Genomic DNA, 12613 nt, shown 5'->3' with positions numbered 1-12613 from the left:
CTCTTGTTTTAATTTCCACGCTAATTAAGTTGAGATATGTTGTGGAAGCATTCTGCATAGGAGCATACATTTTGTAGCAATACATGTTTTTAATAATACTTCAGTTTTATGGTTATAGCAGTTGTGAAAGTGTCTGCAGGATTTGCCAGTACACAAGCCCACACAGATTTGCTGACCTACTGGACAGTACAGTCATAAGGGCCTCAAAATGGGAGTAAGGTTCAGGGAATGCTGCCTTCATGTAGGTAAAGCTATAAAATACCTTTAAGGTGAGCCCTGATTGCTTCACAGTGATTCTTTCCCTAATCCTTATTAGTCTGAGCGGATACTGTACCCTTCCAGGAGCCATAATAATAATAATAATAATAATAATTCCACTTTGTGCAATGGAAATGTATCATCTGAGAAATTTCAGCTTGTGCTGTTTGAAAAGTAATAATTGAGGTTTAAAGCTAAGTCACTTGGAGTTAAACAAGAAAAGGTGATGTTAGGTTCTTGTTAGAGAATTCAAGTCAAGCCATTAATTACAAAGGGTATACCTAAAGGTGGTGGGCAGAAAAGAAAGGTGCTCTAAAAAGGAATGTTTTTGGTATTCCTTGTTGGTGTCTGTGTAATGCAGGAACACCACTTAGTTCCTGGCCTGCTGAAATCCATTGATTTGATAGTTATCTTCCATAAAAACAAGAAACTGCTTTTCAGTAGGAAGATTTTTAATAAAAGAGAGGAGATTAATGGGTGATTTAAGTTGATGGTACCTGGTTTACACCGTTGTATCACAGCCTGTTTGCTGTGAGTTTGTAACATGAGAAGCATCTGATTTGTAAGCAATTCAGCCTTATGGAATGAAACAACTTAGGTATGCCAAATCTGGGCAGCAGCCAGAGGGCTGTATAAATGCTATTTTGGAAAAGCCATCTTTCTTAGAAAAATCTGATTGCAGAGATTGCACACTTCAATTTGCCACTCTGTTACACTTCAATCATATGTCGAAATTCAGTGGATTTCATGTTGAGTGAAATAATTTACTTCCATATTACAGTCATAATATTCTTAGTCATAAGACGTTATAATCATGCTATAAAGAATTTCTTTCAAACATTCAACAGTATAATTTTCTAAGAAATTGATGGAAAACTACTGGCTAGTCACTAAATCCATCTATTATCCTAAATAATTCAACAATGTGAGTAGTTTGGACTACTTTGTAATTAATTGCTAAGCGTTGCTCATTGTGGAAGTTACAGTTACAAGATGATAGACATTATCAGTAGACACCTTTAGGAATTACTAAAGTAAGACTCCACAAAAACATACTTTAGTGCTGTTTTGGAAGAACACTGTGTTAACATTTTAAAATGTAATAATTAAAATATTTATTTCTGTATGGTTTTCACTTGTTTCAAAAATAGTTATCATTCCTTCCCTTAGACAAGAATGTACTGTGTTCTGCAAAATGCCTTTAATGAATCCAGTCTTAAGTAGCTGACATTTGATGCAAATCCACAGAAAATGAGATCTAAACAGGGCAGCCTGTCATCCTTATCTCTATAGCTTGTGCACTTGACATGGTAAGATTATGTGGAATTGTGGAGGTGTGATAGCTGGTTTAGAAAGATGTGAAGGACGAGGTTTCTGTTCTAAAGAGCTTAAAGTGACCATGAAAACACACAGGGTAGGGATCCTGGGCATTTGAACAGCACTGATTAGCACATGCCACATCCATGCCAGTAACTCCTGCCTGGATTTCCGTATCACATTCTGTATCCTCTTAGAGGGAAGGAGAGTTAAGTGTTGGACTGGATTTCTGAATCTGAAAAAGCACAGATGCCATGAGCACTGGGTAAAGTGTGATTTCTGGGTTAGTGAAAAACAGATCTGAACATTTTTAAGGCAGATAGCTCGGTCCCTGCCAGGCTGGGGCAGGAGCAGGGTCACTGTGAGGCTGGGATCACACTTGCACAGTGCCATCCCTGCCGCGCTGTGTGACAGCACTGCCTGTCACTTATCCTTTCTGAAGATCTGCTTGTTCACTCTGCTAACCAGGGAGAACATGGTCTTCAGACATTTCATGCCTACAAGCAGTAATTTAGGAAACATACAAGCTAGGCCGAGGCTGACCAGCTATTTTCCTGTCAGCTGCTAAACCTGCTGGCTGTGACATTCAGCCACACCCTGCTCAGAGAGAAAAACCACACACTGCTGCTCTAAACCCAGAGCATAAGAAACCAGGGAGGTCTTGAGAACCCCTGCGGTGCTTCCCTGCCTTGGTGTCAGGCTCTCAGAGACAGCAAATGAACCTGTGCTTTTTCTGGGCTGTGGAGATGGGCTAATCCCGTATTTTACAAACCAGCACATTGTCTGTGTGGAATGGAGCCAGGAGCTTTAATCTTTACTGACAACTGTTCCCCCCCTCCCCTTTTCTTCTTTTATTTTTTTTCTCTCCTAGGAGGACAACTGTTAGTTTTGTGGCATACTGCTGCTCCACCCAGTGTCTGCAGACTTTTGACCTACTGAGTTGATAAACATTTCAACCTCCTGAGGAGTGCTGCCAGTGTAAAGCTGCATTCAATGCCGTGTCTCCTTGGTACTGGAATACCGTGTGTGTGTGTGCCAAAGCAGCAGAAGTGCCCAGTCAGGAACACTCCGAGGCACTTAAATTCTGCCCTATCAAATCTGGATGAACTGCAGGAACTTTTCAGAAGTATAAATACCGAGCTTTTAAAAGTATTAACTTCTCTCTCTCTCCTCTGAGGCAGCACACAAACCAAACACATTCATGAGCTCTGACTTCAGGATTTCCAGTATTTTTCGAATGTGCCTGATTTCAGGTTGACCCATTGCATCATTTGGGGCAGTTGCATTCCTCTAACAGGAAAAGAAAAAAAAAAAAAAGTTCAGTTATGGCAAACAAATTTTCACTTATTCATCCCTATCCTCTTTCCCCTCTACAGCTGCAATCAGGTGTATTGCTATAAGCCTGCAGAAACCTTTGATGGATCCCAGTGACTTTTCCATAGAATTCAGCCTTATTTTCTCCCTCTCACCTTAATGTTTACCCCAGCAGAGTTATCCCAGTTGTATACCAAGTCTTTGACAGTTCTCTGTGGTATTTAAATCCACGTTCTAAAAGCAGATCTTTTCTTCCTAGTATCATTAAATACTACAGTGATTTAATTGGAGTAACTAGGATATGTCTGGAGACTGAAGATCCTGTCTCAGTGAAGGCTGGTACTGATGCCTACACTAAGGGCTCTTGCTCCAGCATGTTTGAGGGTGTGTTTTCTTTATTTTCATTGCTTTATTTTTAGAAATAGTTCTCCTTTTGTTCCATTGAGTTCTTCAGGAAGAAGACAACTTTAAGTATCAATTTCCCTTGGAAAAAACCCAACTAGTAATATGATAGGAAATCTTTGTGTTTATTACATTTTTACAGTTGCAGGCTATAGATCTGCAAAGAGCTGGTCTTGATCTTTTTCTAGATTTAGCATTTGGCTGATTTATCCAAGTGTGTCAGTGGACGGTGTGCCCTTGGAGAAGGCTGGAAATCCAGGAGCAGGTGTGTATCTCCATCCACAGGTATATTTGCATACATGGATACCTGCACAGAAGGGCTGGGACATTTGTTTTCATACATTAATGGCAAATTTGGTGTAAATTGCCACTTACTATCCTATTTGTGGAAATAATTTTTTGTTACATCTTGTTCATTTTAAATAAAAAACAAAGGATGGAAAAAAGGCCCAAAATGCTTACATGACAAAACATTTTGATTTTGTACTGAAACAGTTTATTGTTAAGTGGTATAAACCACTTGTTGATTTAGCACAGTGTGCTGCTCTGTGCGGTAGGTAGTTACAAGTTGAAATAGATATGAATGAAACAGTTTGTTATAAAAATGGCAAGATAAAGAGACTTATTTGGTAGTGTATTAGCATATGTTGTGGTGAGGTGTGCGTACTTTGAAGGCAGGAGGCATTAAAATGTTTTCCTGTTGCCAAAGAAGCATTTGTTCCCTCTGCAGGCTTCCTGGCATCTCTTCAATAAATAGAGTATCTTAAGAGCTTAACAGAGTACCAAAAAGGCAGTTTTGAGGATGGAATTTTTAGGTTGTGCATGTTACTTGTAAAAATCTTTCCTGGTTTTATGGGGTTGGTTTTAGAGAGTTGAATTAGCATTAAGAAATGTAGAATTTAATCCTTCAGGAATGCAAGTATCATCTACTGCTTAAGAATTGTGAAACTTTCTAAAATAAATCCCATTTATTAAATCTGCTTTGCAGTAGGGGAAAGAGCCATGTCCAAGCAGCCTTGGTGCTTTTGGATTTCTGTCTGTGTCATTTCCCAGGTTTGTTTCTGTGTTGGAATCCCAGCAGGCTCAGCCACCCCACAGGGTTCATTGCTGAGGCAGCAAAATCCATCTTCAGCTTTATCCTTTTCCTTCAGTACCTCAGAGCTGAGATGTAAATTGCCCATGTACAATTATATCTGTATCAGAAATGTGCAAGTGTAGGACAGAATCCACTTTTTTAAAAAATAGATGATAAAAGCTATGGTAGTGTTACAGATATTAATTTTTATATGATACTCTGATCAAGAATTTTCAGTATTATTTTTACTGTGGCTTTCTCTGTCTTTGAAGGAGATGTTTTCTTGGAAGCTTTTGTCCTCTTTTTATAGCAAGTTGTAGACTTGAAATCACCGTTTATATCTGAATTCAGTCTGTAAACACTATTTTGGAGTTAAAACTGGTTGTGATCACCTAAAAGACATGAAAATTTGTTTCATCAGGAGTCAAGAAGAGTGAAGCTTGATTTTGTTATTATAATTATTTATTTATTATTTTCTTTCTTCTTCCCATAATCTAGTTATTTCTTATTGAGTCTGTATCAGTCTCTTTATTATTGTCTCCAAGTGCAGTTCAGAAGAAATTTAGCCTGTTCTATAAGCAGGATGAATCTTAACTAACACTTTAATAGATGATATTTCAAGAATGGAATGTTCAATAAATAAATGACTTAAACATGCAATTGAAGCTGAAATGTCATATCCTATTTTTATAAAACAAAGAATGGGAAAGCCAATATATAGACTGAGAATGCAGCTTAAATTAATGTTTGATGTTTTGGGGTTTTTTTAATATGAACAGTGTTTGTATTCATCTGTATCTTTGGGTGATATTCTTCTAGATAAAAATAACTCCATTTTCACTTGTCCAAGTTTTTCTAAAGTTGTTCTGCTGTAAGAGTATTTCATAACCAGCAAGTATGAGAGCCAGCTATGCAAATTGCAGAGGGGAGAGGGAGCTTGTTGTGATCAAACTGTGCATCACTGGTTTTTCAAGGTGCCACAATGCTTGGGCTTCTCTTTAATTGGTTTGTTTCTGGGTGATTTTTGATTTCTTCCTCTTTGTCAGGTTAGTTCCCACTGAGGTAATGTTTTGTATGTACTACAAAAAAATCAGGTTCCAGATGTTGAAAAAAAATGACCATTTAAAAAGTTTTTTTGTTGTAACAGTAGATCTTAATTCTTCACTTAGGGTTGGAGCAGGAAAAGTTTTTTGGTTTTTTTTCTCGAGGCATTACAAAGATAAAGGTGCAGAAGAAGAATGAGATAAATCTTTAACCAATTGATACCGCTATAAACTTTTTCTAAAATTAACCCCCATTATAATCAGGGATCACAGGCATAATTTTTGTTTAAGTTTTGATAACAGGCACCATGTTAATAAAATTTGAACCCTATATAGAAGTAGCTTTTTGTTCTGTCACGAAGGAAACGGAGGAATCTCTGGCTTTGTTTAAAAATCCTTTTGAATGGTTTTGTCATGGACACTGTTACGTTCGGAACACTGTTCTTGGAAACCTTCCTCATCATCCCTCAGAGGATCAGAAATGCCCTTTCCTGTGCAAAAAGCAAGGTCTAATATAAAGAAATGTGTATTTTTCTGTTTTGATGCTTCTCCTGGGCTCTCGCCACGGTTCATTACAAACCTTCTATTTACTTGGTTGTGGTGAGGTTGAGATGTTGCTCTGAGCAGAGCGGTGCTGTTTATTGCCAAGTTGGCTTCAATTCCTGCAGATTGAATTCTGCTGAATCCCTTCTTCTGGCATTGAAGGGAGCACAGGACTGTTCTGACACCCATGTGGGAGCAGTGTGTCAGGTTCTACTGACATCACAGCCCAGCTGAAGACTGGAGAGTGACAAACCTGTCACTAGAGAGGACAACTGGCTTTTGAAGGCCACTGTGGCCCCACCAGAGTCCCACTGATAACAGAACTTTTGCCCTGATGTCAGTGGAGGATGGGTCAAGTTTTAATTGATGAGAGGGAAGAATGTGTATTACCATCTTTGTGTTTCTTGCAAAAAGTGGGATGACACCAGAATCCATGGCTGCTGCTCTGTGTGCAGCTGCTCTTCTGTAATTCCAAGATCTAACTATCTTTGCCTCTTACCTCCCTCTTAACACTGCTCATGTTGTTGCAAAATGTTATAGTTGACTTGTGATGGAAGAGGCTGAATAAATTGAATCCAGAGTTTTTATTACTTTTTTGTATTACAGACCTATTTTGTAAGAGACCAAAGGTCTGGTGGAAAGAAACGGCAATGTTCATGTGAAGTCTTCATTGCTTTTGCTTTTATGTGCCCTTTTTTGGATTATGATTTGAACTTGGTTTGGAACTGAGTTCATTCTGTGTCTGTGGAAAGCACATGTGCATTGCTTTCTTGCTCTGTATTAACCAAATGTCACTTAGTGTGAAGGTGAGCTTGCTAGATGGTTTATTTAAAGTTAGTGGTGCAAATTATTGTATGTGCTTGTTAATAAATTATATTTTTGGATAGAATTACCGTTCATTAAAATTAACTAAATTCTTGCTCCTGGGACTATTAAGCTATGTTAGAATGTAGCACTTCATTTACATTTCAGTTCATTTGCATGGTAATTAGCTAATAAGTCTCTTGTCCCAAGGCTGAAGAGGTGGGGTGAAGACACTAAAAACACTCCCAAGCCCAAAACACCACTTCAATTAATTTAATCCCTTTGTTTCAGACAATGTAGTTCATCAGATCTTGCATAATAGGAACAAAACCCATATGGAAGTGTTACTTCAGACCCTTCCACTAATTGATCAAAAGGAAAATAAGTTTCAGTAGGGCTGTACTGCCATCCTGATAGTCCGTAGATGAGGCTGTGGTTCATGGATTCCTTACTCTAAGCAGCATTCAGCAGCCTTTTTTTCCTCATTTAAAAGATATCATAGGAACAAGGCTGCCAAAAATAAGTAGAAATTAAGCATCTGTTTTTCCAGTTGTTTCACTCCTTGCTATGCAGCATTTTGCTTCAGTCAAAGCTGCTGCTCTCCATGTTGTGATCAGTTCTTTGAGCTGGATGCTGTCTGGATTTCTGTGAGTGTATTGGGTGAATACTCAGTATCCATTCTCCAGTGAGACTTCTGGTGGCCAAGGTGACCCAGATGGCTTGTAAACCTTGCAGATTCAGGTGCTGTCCAGACTTCCCTGAAGCCTGTTTGGTAGTTAGTTTACAATGATTTGCCCTTTTTGTATTTTGCAAGTGACAAGGTGACTTTTCCTACCCTTGCAATGGAGGTAACCTCTGTTTGGCTGGCAGCAGGAGGAGGATGTGAGTCCCTTAATAAATGGAAGAACAACCCTTAACCTATAACTTTTACCAACCACTGATGTGTCCCTTATGAATTAGGAAGAAAGAAATGGGAGAGCTTAACATCCTTTTCCTTTTCAATTAAAAGTACTTGGCATAAATGCAAGCTAAGTGGAAACTTCAGTGACTGAATAATGCTATTGTATGCAGGAAATGAGAGGAGCTGAGATCTCACTTGGAAAAGCACTGGATGTTTTGTAACTTCTAAGCCAAGATTTAGGGCTTGTGTTCTGTGTGGTGACATTTTGGGAACTTGAGAGATGAGTTGAACCCACTGTATCTGTGTCCCCCAACTTCAGCAACAATTTAACATCACAGTAGAACCCTCTCTATCCTGCACTGAAGAGTTCCACCGTATTACCTGTAGCTGTCTCAGGACTATCAGATTTCTGCCTGCTGCTTCAGCAAGAAAGAAAGCAGGAGCTGACCATACACTTTTTTTTATCTTTTCACATTTTAAATAACAAGCCCCTCACATCAGGCTCTTTTGGCACCCGTTATGCCCTTCAGACATCTCCTGTTCCCAGGCAAAGACCTTGACACATCTGTGAGAGATCTCCAGTCTCAAGAATGAAAGCAGTTCTGTTGTTGGAGGTGCTGAAGTGATTTGACTTTCTGATGATGCCTTCCAAGTGGCAATCAAGGGCTAATTTCTCAAGTACCCTGATGCTCTTTTATATGTTCATGAGGAATGTAAATATTGACTGGCTCTTTCTGCCAGAGAAAGCTGCCACTCATGGAGCCCTATCCTGGTGCTAAATATGACTGTGGCCACGTGATGAGTACTGGCCATGAAATCACAGAATCTGCTGAGCTGGGAGGAACCCATCAGGATCATTCAAATCCTGGCCCTGCCACAGGACACCCCAAGGTGTTCTGCTGTCATTTGCTGTGAACCTCACAAAGTTATTAGGAGTTGCTTTTTTTCTCAAGATCAGTTGAGAAAGCTTTCTTGTAATGAAGAATGCAATACTGTGTTTGTTTATTGATCAGCACTATGAATGTTCTCCAAGTACACTATTATAACAGCAAATCAAGATATTTTATTAAGAAAGCAAAAAAGAAAAAAGCATTGTTAAATCCCATTTTGGTGCATGTAGAGTCCACTGGGAACACTAACATTTTGTTTAGGAATGAGAAAGAGAGCTCATAATTCATCATAAAATGCAGGTATGGTCTAAAGATACTGACAGCATTGCCTGGATCTCATGGAAAAATAAATTTAAGAAGATAACCAGTGTTTCTTCTAGGGGTAATATTAACTAATTGTATTAAATATGCCCAGTTTTGGTTTGTTGTGCTTTGAACTCCTAAGATTTTGCACTTGCAGCCATTATTTCAATCTTACTAGGTTTCCTTTATACTACAGAGTTCTAACCATTGATTTTTATAGTTAAAGCAATTAGAAGAATCAAGCTGAATATTTTTGGGTCAGTTTGTGATTGCTTTGCTGGCACTGAAGTTCCAAAGCAGCCTGAGCATGGACTTGAATTTGGCTGCCTTTGATTTTGCTGTGTCTCTGTTGGCTCTCCAGTTTCATTTTGCAAAAAGCTCAATCAATGGAGATGATACATGAAGAGAAGAATTACCAAGAAAAACAGTTTTAACTTTCTTCAGAATGCCTAGCTTGGAATAGGGTTGGCAAGGTCTCCGATATGAATTCCAGGTAAGTGCTCCTTTTAAAGCAGGATGAAAAACAGTGGGATGTCCAGGCAGTAGAGAGCCCCATGTCTAAAAGTACCAAGATTAATTATTCTCTGTATTCACACCTTACTGTTCTGAATCTTTGTTTCTATAAAAACTTAGTAACTGCCCAATAGGGAGTTTAGTTATATCTTACATCTTTGTAGAATTAAGATTGATTTTATACTTCTGACATGCTCATTACTCTTCACAGTGTAATGCCTCTTCTGTTTCTCTGCCTGTATAGTTGTAAATAGCCCTTGTTTCCTCCCTGAGTCCTCACTCCTGACCAGAAAATGTTCTGCTGTCTGGTTGGAAAACAGACCCTTGCTATGGTCCTGTTATGACCAGTATTAAAGCAGTTTGTTACCTGCACAGTGACACGGGTTTGTGCTCCATCAGAGACACCATCTAATCACAATTACCCGGATCACAAATAGATGTTCTGTTCTGGCTGCAGATAAACTGAGGGATATCTAATTTGAATTAATGAATTAATGTATGTTAAATCAGTACTTTGTATCAGGTTTTTAGATCTAGCAATATCTAATCCTGGCTCTTAAGCCTCCATTATGAAACACGGGAGCTCAAATTTCTCCAGTAGCTCAGTAAACTGTGGCCAAACTTCTGTCTGATCCCTATGAAGATACTTGGGAGAAGGTTCGAATTGAAAACCTCTATTTAATTATCTCCTTTTTCCCTCCTCCCTCCAGGAGGCTCAGGTGGTGCAGGAACTGATACCTACTAGTTAGAAATGTCTTTCCAGGTCAGTGCTGTGCCAGCTGCCCTCCCCGCCGTGCCGGTGTCGCGCTGGCTGCCAGCCCTGCCCAGCTCCTGCTCGCTGGCCCCGAGCTGCCAAGATGAAAAATATTGATTCCAGTCCATCTCATTGAAGTATTATCATGAGGTGTTCACAGACATGCTGGGACTGGTCTTTTACTTACAGGAACATTTATCCAGGGGGATCTGGTGTGTTATGTAGCAAGAAACTGCAAGAGGCAGAATGAATTTACTGTTTTCACTTACAGTCAGTAGCCTGAGACCTTACTGTGGCTTTAGCTATTCTTGATTAATTTCATATGTGGATGCTTCTATTCCAGAATAAAAGTGCCTTGTTACAAAAGAATTTAATTCCTTTAATTTCATTTGGGAATAAATATATCCAGACACCTGGTATTTAAATTACAGACGACTACTTCTTTATAAATTTACACCCGGTTCTGTTTTGGATCAGATCTTGTGTGTAGCTAGATCCTTGTATTTAACAAGATCTGATTTATTACTCAAAATTCTTTCTTTTGGGAAGTACCTGGTTGGAAAATAAAAATTCTTGCAAGGATAAGACTGGGTGGAGAGGGGACAAATGAAAAATTGTGGAAACGACTGGTTTGGAAGCACTGCATTGGCAAACATTGTTACATGTCAGGTCTTATTCTGCTGTTTTATTCTGAAACATCTGGCTTTTGACACTTTAAAAAAAACTATTTTGATGTTTTTCAAATTGAGAAATACAGCTTTGAAACATGGCATGGAGTATTTATGTTTCCTGCCATGAAAATGTCTTTTATGTCTCCATCATCCTATTTTCTGTTGCAAACACAGCTGGCAGAAATGGTTTGGACTGACTTTGCTCTGCCTGGGTGTTAAGGTAAGAAGCTGCCCTCAGAAGTCACTGTCTGACACAGCCCTCCTAGCTGGATGTGGTTTGAGTTCCATAGGCACAACCCAAGGTCTCGGCAGCTGCAGTTTGCTCCTTGTCCCGTGTGAAGCTGGTGAGGGAGGAATTGCTAAGGAGACATTTTTCTCTCTGACAGTGTCCTCAGGCCTGCTGAGTGGCATAGTGGTGATGGGGACATGTTCCCCTTGTCGTCTGTGTCCCAGTGTGACATTCTGCTCTGGTGCAGGGCTTTAAAGCTTTCTGTGTTGTAGCTGCTCAGATCTGGCTCAGCTGCCAGAGGGGTCCTGCTGTCATGGGAAGGATGTGCCTGTCCACATTGCAGCATGTGCACTCTGGATGTATAAGCACAGGGGAGAGCTTTCCTAAAGATGTATTACTAAGCTCTTTAAGATTTAATGCTTTCTCAAAGTTCAAACCGGTGTAAGGGAAGGCTTAAGCAGCTTAATGGGTTAAAATGATCCCTGACTGTGTCCTTCAGACAGTTTAAAGACCCTGCAGCAACCCAAGCGGGCCACCTGTTCCTCTCCCAGACAAACAGGTTCCCCCCTTGACCTTTATTCTGCCACCCTTCAGTTTTGCCTGGCCTGGCTCCATGTGTGGAGTGATTGTTCTGAAGTTTGTCATTGTTTAAAATGCCACTTGCCAGAGTTTAATGTGCACAGCTGCAACCTGAGCCATCGCCGTGTGTTAATAAGGCTAAAACCATTGGACTGACACCAAAAGATCTGCTTGCACTTGGCATGTCATAAATTAATATCATTCTTACCTGCCAGGGATGATTCACTGCTGGCTCAAAGCGTATTTAAACTTTGGAGGATGCCAACAAACTGGGCGGTGGTTTGACCTGCCACGTGGCCCGGGACTGCTGCTTTCCCTGCCTCCGCCTTGCCGCTGTTGCAGTGTGTCGGGAAACAGAAGCTCTTTATGCCCTTATGAGAGCTTGTGTTTGTGTGCCGCCCTGGCCCTCCTGCCCCCATCTGCCAAAGGGCTGGCCTGTTTGTGGGAACATCTCACTGCCTTTCAAATTCCTGGCTGGACTGTTGCTGCCGAGTTTGGGAGCGGTCCTGGGGGTTAATGCTTGACTGGACTGTGGCCTGTTTTTACAGCAGCTCCAGAAGGCTCTCATCCCACTGACCCTGCCTGTCCTAGGCAGGCAGGTTGTGTCAGCATCCCAGAAACTGCAGATAAATTCCATGTTAGAGGAGCACACTTGAGCAGCTAACAGCTCAGAGCAGGTGGGTTAAGCTGGTGCCCAGGGTAGGGAGCCTTGGAGGCGGGAAGGGATGGCCCACACGGGAGATCGGATTGCAGGGTTATATGCCAGAGGTTGAACGTGCTCCCCGGAGCCCAGACTCTGGGGCTCCAGTGTCACAGCAAGTGCCCGGCAGGGAGGTGCTGCTCTGTCCCCAGGGATGTGCTGAAAGCCAGCAGTGCTGCTCTGTTTGTGCAAGTGCTTCCCAGCTGCATCCAGGAAACTGCACTGCTCCCCTGGGCTGTTGCAGGACAGGGAGAAAGAGAAGATGGGAAGGGATGGGAGACAGTTCAAGACATTTTGCCCTTTCTCTTTAAAGGATG

General features: G+C 40.7%; 1 protein-coding gene across 8 annotated transcripts in view; it reads left to right on the top strand.

Annotated features, from left to right (window-relative positions):
- LRRC28 (leucine rich repeat containing 28) overlaps nucleotides 1–10483 on the top strand; it is a 55214-nt gene extending 44731 nt beyond the window's left edge. For 3 of the 8 annotated variants that reach the window (XM_086849587.1, XM_086849588.1, XM_023933855.2), the window contains one exon: nucleotides 2447–5026. In XM_086849587.1, the coding sequence (XP_086705713.1) occupies nucleotides 2447–2519 (73 nt within the window). In that variant the 3' untranslated portion in view covers nucleotides 2520–5026. Of the gene's footprint in view, nucleotides 1–2446; nucleotides 5027–9211; nucleotides 9344–10073 lie in introns of those variants that run through there. The other 5 variants (XR_015275963.1, XR_015275965.1, XR_015275962.1 and 2 more) reach the window with 4 other exon arrangements.
- The last annotated feature ends 2130 nt before the right edge of the window (nucleotides 10484–12613 follow it).

Source organism: Cyanistes caeruleus, chromosome 13, assembly GCF_971803275.1.
Source record: "Cyanistes caeruleus chromosome 13, bCyaCae1.hap1.1, whole genome shotgun sequence".
NCBI classification, from domain to species: domain Eukaryota; kingdom Metazoa; phylum Chordata; class Aves; order Passeriformes; family Paridae; genus Cyanistes; species Cyanistes caeruleus.
The sequence above is the reverse complement of the archived record's forward strand: the minus strand, read 5'-3'. Positions and strand labels throughout refer to the sequence as shown.